This window comes from Electrona antarctica (genome assembly GCF_951216825.1).
Source record: "Electrona antarctica genome assembly, chromosome: 2".
Lineage (NCBI taxonomy): Eukaryota > Metazoa > Chordata > Actinopteri > Myctophiformes > Myctophidae > Electrona > Electrona antarctica.
In genome coordinates, this window is record NC_136807.1 from 21,780,302 (window position 1) to 21,788,360 (window position 8,059).

The window sequence follows — 8,059 nt, forward strand, 5'->3', positions numbered from 1 at the left end:
CACACACACACACACACCAGCACTGTAGTGAAGCAGGAAGGAATAGTCTATGTCAGGGGACTGCAACCTTTCAGAAATGAAATGAAATGTTTATATTTTCTATATAGTCAGTGTGCCGTCATTTTAATGACACCACATTAAAAAGTCCAACACATTTGTCTTATATATTTCACTTATGTGCCAGTGTGCCAGTGTCAGTGATCACCCTCCTTTGTGCCAATGTTGGCACCCAAAGGTTGTTAGTTCCTCTTCAGTCCTGGACACGCACGCACACACGCACGCACGCACGCACGCACACACGCACGCACGCACGCACGCACGCACGCACGCACGCACGCACGCACGCGTGTTTGTGTGTGTGTGTGTGTGTGTGTGTGTGTGTTTACTCTAATCTACTAAACTAGATTGTTACCCTGAAACATGGCTGTTTTGTTGAATTATTTACTACCGTGCTGACTGAGTTACACCTTGACGAAATTAAAGACCTATTCTCTCTTTGTGACCCTCCACCCCGCCCCCTCTCTCTCTCGTAGGTGCTTGTAAAGGAAATGCGGTGTCATTTGAAGCAGACAGTTGCTGTGGGAGTTTTGTTTCTAGTGGCATTGGCTATTCTCAACAAGGTCCCTTCTTCTAGACTTGTAAGCACTCACAAACCCACACATTGTGACCCAAAATCTAGATGTAGACAATCTTGCATAAACCTATAGCCTAACATTAATTGAAAATAGGCAGTGGGGGCTGGTGGTGATTTGGGGTGGGGGCCTGGGGGGGCTATAAGGCATCACCATTATACTATAATGCTACCCAAAGTTCACCCAGCAACAGCATCACTCACATTCCAGATAAAGTTACAGCAATGTCACTAGTAACTACTGGGGTCTAGTCTATCTCTACTTTGTTATAGCAAATGCTCCACAACAACACAAGCACCAACAACAAAACATGGGTTCCACTGCTCCAGTGACCGTTTTTCGTATGTATATTTTTTAAATATTCACAAACACAAACTAATCTTAAATGTGTTTGAATAATTATAAATAGTGCCAGGATGACATGCTCATTAATATGTTGCAGGAGATTTGTGGTATTGTACGTGATAGTGGTACTGTCAAGTACCACGTATGGTACTGTAGTATGTGTGAGTCAAGTCAACTGACCACAGTGGAAAAGAGAAAACATGGCATGACATCTGTTGAGATGGAGCACTAAGACAAAAGAGGGCAGAACTGGAAGTTCTGGAAGTAAATCTAATCTTCGTCAACAACTAAATTACAGTATAATAGAATAGAATAGACTTTTATTTGTCATTGCACACCAAGCATACACTGAGCATACAACGAAATTTCAAGGGAGCTCCCACATAACCGTAGTACATAAACACAACATAACACATAACATACAACACAAAGTAAAGTGCATGGTGATATTTTAAAGTGCATGATGGATGAAAAGGGAACCAATAAATTATCACAGTCCAATTAGAGTCAGAATGCATGATGCATATGAGGGGACAGTCAATGCTCATGTCATTCGTTTAGCAGTCTGACTGCGTAGGGGAAAAAGCTGTTTGTCAGTCTTGAGCTACTAGCACTGATGGACTGGTATCTCCTCCCTGAGGGAAGGAGGTGAAAGAGATAACATGCTGGGTGTGACTGGTCTCTGATGATATGGTGGGAGAGGCCGAGGCAGCGGGAGGTGAAGACGGAGGTGATAGATGGTAGAGGGGACCCGATGATCCTACCTGCCGCCTTCACCACCCTCTGTAGGGCCTCCTGCTCTGCCTTTGTGCAGCTGGAGAACCACACAGACACACAGTAAGTCAGTCTTCTTTATGTTGAGCTGCAGATTGTTGTTAGCACACCAAGCTGTCAGGCCTTCCACCTCTCTCCGATAAGCAGACTCATCGTTGTTCCTTATGAGCCCCACAACTGTGGTGTCATCTGCAAATTTTATGATGTGATTGGAGGAGAAGGAGGGAGAACAGTCATGTGTGAGCAGGGTGTATAATAGTGGGCTGAGCACGCACCCCTGCGGAGCACCAGTGCTGAGGGACAGAGTGGATGAGGTGTATTTGCCCAGCCTGACGGCTTGCGTGCGGTTACACTCAACAATAACACTCAACACGCATAATTCATGGAAACCCTTGATACACAGACCTCCTCCTCACCTCTGATCAAGGTTAGACACCTTAATCAAACTATTGTGACATTGCATTTAAGCATTGGCTAAATGAAATGACTAGTACGCTTCATCTTGAGAGAATAAGGTATTTCCTGAGAAACAGGGAGAAACAATTTGATAAGGTTTGGCTGCCCCTTGTCCATTACTTGAGTAGAAACAATTCATAGACAGGATACCACTAATGTGGTTGAGTGTACGACATTTTCTTTTCCATTTTTCAAATTACTATTTTCTTTTCAAAATCTTTTTATTCAGGTTTTTCGACAGTAGCCCAGGGGCAAGTATTAGACGGACATATAAAATATAAAAATAAAACTCAATCCCCTATCCCACCCTCCCCCCACCCACAATCCCAAGGATAGTCGGAACAGTCTGGAGGAAATAAAATAAATATATATATATATACACACATACACAAAATACATGCATACATAACTACAAAAAATAAAAATATAATAAAATAAAAAGCAGATTTTTCATAGAGCAGATTTTGTTTCTGTTGTGGTTTGGCGTTGGCCGAGGTATAGGCACGGCACACTATGCAGTTTGTGTGTTGTGGTAGAATGTCATAAATGGGCCCCAGGTCTTGTAAAACTTTTTCTCAAATTACTATTTTATTCTATAGTATGCGGTGTCACTGAGCAGTATGGGTGGGAGGGTTGAGGGTTTTCTTTCTCTTTTTGTCTCCACCAGGCCGAAGGCATGGGGAGAGAGTATGTTTTGCACTCCGTCCGTCCGTCCGTCCGTGTGTCCGTGTGTCCGTCCGTCCGTCCGTGTGTCCGTCCGTGTGTCCGTCCGTCCGTCTGTGAACAGCTAATCTCTGGCACCGTTGGCTTGATCGCAGCCATACTCTGCACACACACTCCCTGGATGCCAGAGCTGAACCTCTGCTCCAAAGTTTTCACATTGGCCTGTTATAGCGCCACCAGGAGGCCGCTTTGTGCAAAACAAATGTTTTGACGGTACACCCACAGATTTTGTCCAAACATTACGCAAATTGGTACACAGTCTCTCTAGAGCCATTCAACGAAACGGGTCTTTCAGATTTCTCAGACTCCATCCTGATTGGCTACGATTGGCTTCCAAAGTTCGCAGGAGTGCTCCGTTTCAAACAAAATGCTGCAAATCATGAACACATCGTGTGATTTCCGTGAAATTTTGCACGCACATTCCCACTAGGCCAAGGAAGAAATGCCACTTGAATATTTTCAACTCAGCCTCATGGTGGCGCTATAACTGGCCGATTTGTGTTTTTACCTATAACTGCACCGATCTGTGTAAAACCATGTATGCACACTCCCTAGAGGCCAAGGAAAAACCTTTGCCTGGAATTTTTCACATCTGCTCTTTATAGCGCCACCAGGAGGCCGACATATGTAAAACACATTTTCTAATATTACTCCTTCAGATTTTATCCAAATTTCATGCAAATCGGTACGCATGCTCTCCATAGTCATGTGATCATGTGATTTGTTTGATTTCTCATAATTATCCATCCTGATTGGCTACGATTGGCTTCGAAAGTTTTCAGGAGTAGCCCGTTTTGTACAAATCGCCACAACTCCTCAACGCAGCGTCCGATTGCGGTGAAACTGTGCATGCCTATTCCCACTACTAGGCTGAGGAAGAAATGCCACTTGACAGTTTTCAAATCAGCCTCATGGTGGCGCTACAACAGGACAAGTCGCGTCTCACACACACACACACACACACACACACACACACACACACACACACACACACACACACACACACACACACACACACACACACACACACAAAACCCAAATAAACATGTTTATATTACTCCTAAACATTTTTTTCCAAACATCACACACACTCCTATCCTCCTGGTGGAGACCTGTGCCCAGAAGGGCACTTTTTCTAGTTTGTCCTTGTATTTATTCTTTCATTTTTTGTTTTTTATAAAAGAAAAATATAATTAATTTCACAATGTTTAATCTACAACAATTTATAATCTGTTCTCAATAAAAACCTATTTGACAAAAAAAAACTATTGTGACACTGCATTCCTTTAAATGAAGGCTGCAAACCACCAATGCGGAAGGCATGGGAGGTTTGATTGATTGAATATCTTTTAGACAGAAATGAAAACAGAACAGATAAAGAGGTAAGGGTGGTTACTTGTCTAAAGGAGGACTCGAGGAGTGATCATTTCCTCTCCCTTTGGCCTGCTGAAAAGTGGATTTTCAGGCCTGTTTTAAAGGAAACCAGTGTTTGCATTTTTTTAAGGAAGGGGTTGGGGCATTCCACACTTGGGTGGCAGTGCGGTAGAAGGAGAATTTACCCATCTTTGTTCTAAAAGTGAGTGGTACCAGATTGTTGTTCTTGCTCCCTCTAGTATTGTTCACATCGCTCACTTCTTTTTGGTCAGGTAATAGTATGTCTGTCTTCTACTCGGAGCCAACCTAGGCTATCAAAATGGGTTGCAAAAAGGTGGGTCATGGACCCCAGGTCGAGAAGTAGTCGAATTAGTTTAGAATTTGTATTTTACTTACTTTACTTACATATTGTAACTACTTCAGAAATTGTAGTATTTGACTTTTGTATAGTTTTATCTGTGATTTACATTATATTGGTCTTTTTAAGAAGAATTTTGTTGATACATTGATTGCTCTCCCAGTACAGCATTTAAAAAATAAATTAGTGAAATTGAGGTACTAAATTGTGCGTCTGTATCTGTGCCACCACAGATAGACAGACTTGCAGGCAGATATGCCCCTGGACTGGACATTTGCCATGCGATAACCTCGGCAATTCTAGGCAAGCAGAAAGAATGATCTCCGACTACTTGTACCATAGTATAACTTTGTGTGTGTGTGTGTGTGTGTGTGTGTGTGTGTGTGTGTGTGTGTGTGTGTGTGTGTGTGTGTGTGTGTGTGTGTGTGTGTGTGTGTGTGTGTGTGTGCGTGCGTGCGTGCCTGCCTGCCTGCCTGCCTGCCTGCCTGCCTGCCTGCGTGCGTGCGTGCGTGCGTGCGTGCGTGCGTGCGTGCGTGCGTGCGTGCGTGTGACAGGACTTGGCAAATGCATTGCCAGATTTGACATGGCTGTCCACTATGAGGTTGAGCAGCAAGGACTCTTGGATCGAACAGGGAGGTTACTTGCCGTTCAACATCTCTTATCAGCTCCTGGCTGGAGTGCCAGCTAGCAGGCACAGTGAGTAAGACACACACATTGGTTTCTAAAATCTCCCGTCAGTCCAACTGCCAGACAATAGCCTGTGAGTGAGATTCCTATTGTTCAGTTGAGTCTGCAATGAAGAGAGGGAGTGCAAATAGGTGTTGTATGTATGGAGAACAACATTACCATTCATTTGACAGAGTGAATTACATGTTCATGTCTTTCAGCAGTGGTTGTGTAAGAGAACAATAATGGGAGAATTCCCATGGGAAACAATATTGTATAGTCAATCTCTATCAGAGGCTTTATCAATCAAATCAGAGACCAAAATTAGTCTCTCCATTGATCCTCTCTATGCCCCTCGCATTTCTTTATTTATATAAATAACGTGACAGGTTTTTTATTTTATTTTATCATCATACCCCACACCTCCGAGGGGGGATGGAGCCTGAATGGGGCGGAACCTGGACGGGACAGGCTGCCACCCCCTCAGCACCCCTACTTCCCTCTGTATTGCGCTACAGTATATGAACACATGCACACAGTAATTTCCTTTACACACATCTACAGTTAGGTGACATACAGCTCAGCTGTCATACAAAAACACAGGAGAGATAACAATTAAAAAATAAAAAGGCCAAGCGCATAAAAACAAAAAGAGTGATTGGGATGAGCAAGAGTCTCAAGAGAAGGACTAACCGAGTCCACTGGTCCTCCGTGGTGGAAGGCGTGAATCTGCATATGCCACTGATAGGCAGCCCTACTATCTCTTTCTGGAGGGTGTGGGAGGGGTTAGCCATGATAGCTTGCAGCTTCTTCCTTAATTGTTCTCACCTCCGCCATCACCTCCACACCATCCTTTAGGCGAAGACTCCCAAAGCACACTGCCCCGGGCAGCGCACCCACATGCCTCCGCCTCCCAGTTCTTCTGCGTGTGTGTATAGTGTCAACACACGCAGAGATGACAGATCAGAATAACACACACACAGTCACACACACACACACTCGCGCGCACGCGACAGAGTTTTGGTATGGAATGAACATAATATAATAATTAGGCCTGCATTGCTTTGCCTAAAACACTGGAAGGACCGCAATTGGAAAAAGCCAGCCTCCCATGCATTTGTTGAAGAGACATCAATATACATTTTCAAATTATATTGTTATTATGCTTAAATTATCGCTTTGGCTAAAACGCTGAATCCCGTGGATAAAGTAGGCTATGTACATATAACTATAGGCATTAATAACTACAGAAATTAATATATTCTACCGCATATGTACAATTATATAGCCTACATTTAACAAACAAGCTTGATTGACATTTGTAAATATAGGTCACGAGGATAAAACCAGAAAAGCACTAAGGCTTCTTTACATCAGGTATAAAGTAAAAGGAAAACGGGACAACCGTATGGAAAAAGAGGCAGAAGAACGCAGAGGCGCGGGGGTGCGCTGCCCGGGGCAGTGTGCTTTGCGAGGCTTTGCATCCTTTAGCACCAACAACAGAGCCTGCCTTCTTCACAAGACTTGTCTAGTCTGTTACTGTCCCTGTGTAACTCTCCAGTTCTCTACAGTAAACTGTAGAGAACTACAGTAAACTGTAGAGAACTGGACACTGGCCAATACAGACTGGTAGAAGAACATGTGTAACGCTCCAGTTCTCTACAGTAAACTGTAGAGAACTGGACACTGGCCAATACAGACTGGTAGAAGAACATGTGTAACTCTCCAGTTCTCTACAGTAAACTGTAGAGAACTGGACACTGGCCAATACAGACTGGTAGAAGAACATCCTGTTACTGTCCCTGTGTAACTCTCCAGTTCTGTACTGTACTGTAGAGAACTGGACACTGGCCAATACAGACTGGTAGAAGAACATCCTGTTACTGTCCCTGTGTAACTCTCCAGTTCTCTACAGTAAACTGTAGAGAACTGGACACTGGCCAATACAGACTGGTAGAAGAACATGTGTAACTCTCCAGTTCTCTACAGTAAACTGTAGAGAACTGGACACTGGCCAATACAGACTGGTAGAAGAACATGTGTAACTCTCCAGTTCTGTACTGTACTGTAGAGAACTGGACACTGGCCAATACAGACTGGTAGAAGAACATCCTGTTACTGTCCCTGTGTAACTCTCCAGTTCTGTACTGTACTGTAGAGAACTGGACACTGGCCAATACAGACTGGTAGAAGAACATCCTGTTACTGTCCCTGTGTAACTCTCCAGTTCTCTCCAGTAAACTGTAGAGAACTGGACACTGGCCAATACAGACTGGTAGAAGAACATGTGTAACTCTCCAGTTCTCTACAGTAAACTGTAGAGAACTGGACACTGGCCAATACAGACTGGTAGAAGAACATCCTGTTACTGTCCCTGTGTAACTCTCCAGTTCTGTACTGTACTGTAGAGAACTGGACACTGGCCAATACAGACTGGTAGAAGAACATCCTGTTACTGTCCCTGTGTAACTCTCCAGTTCTCTACAGTAAACTGTAGAGAACTGGACACTGGCCAATACAGACTGGTAGAAGAACATGTGTAACTCTCCAGTTCTCTACAGTAAACTGTAGAGAACTGGACACTGGCCAATACAGACTGGTAGAAGAACATGTGTAACTCTCCAGTTCTGTACTGTACTGTAGAGAACTGGACACTGGCCAATACAGACTGGTAGAAGAACATCCTGTTACTGTCCCTGTGTAACTCTCCAGTTCTCTACAGTAAACTGTA

General features: G+C 43.8%; 1 protein-coding gene across 2 annotated transcripts in view; it reads left to right on the forward strand.

The window, feature by feature from the left end:
- The first annotated feature begins 537 nt into the window (after positions 1-537).
- LOC306918013 (alpha-1,3-mannosyl-glycoprotein 4-beta-N-acetylglucosaminyltransferase C) overlaps positions 538-8,059 on the forward strand; it is a 10,737-nt gene continuing 3,215 nt past the window's right edge. The window contains exons 1-2 of one of the 2 annotated variants that reach the window (XM_079496017.1): positions 538-638; positions 5,217-5,358. In XM_079496017.1, the coding sequence (XP_079352143.1) occupies positions 549-638; positions 5,217-5,358 (232 nt within the window). In that variant the 5' untranslated portion in view covers positions 538-548. Of the gene's footprint in view, positions 639-5,216; positions 5,359-5,746; positions 5,833-8,059 lie in introns of those variants that run through there. The other variant, XM_079496018.1, reaches the window with a different exon arrangement.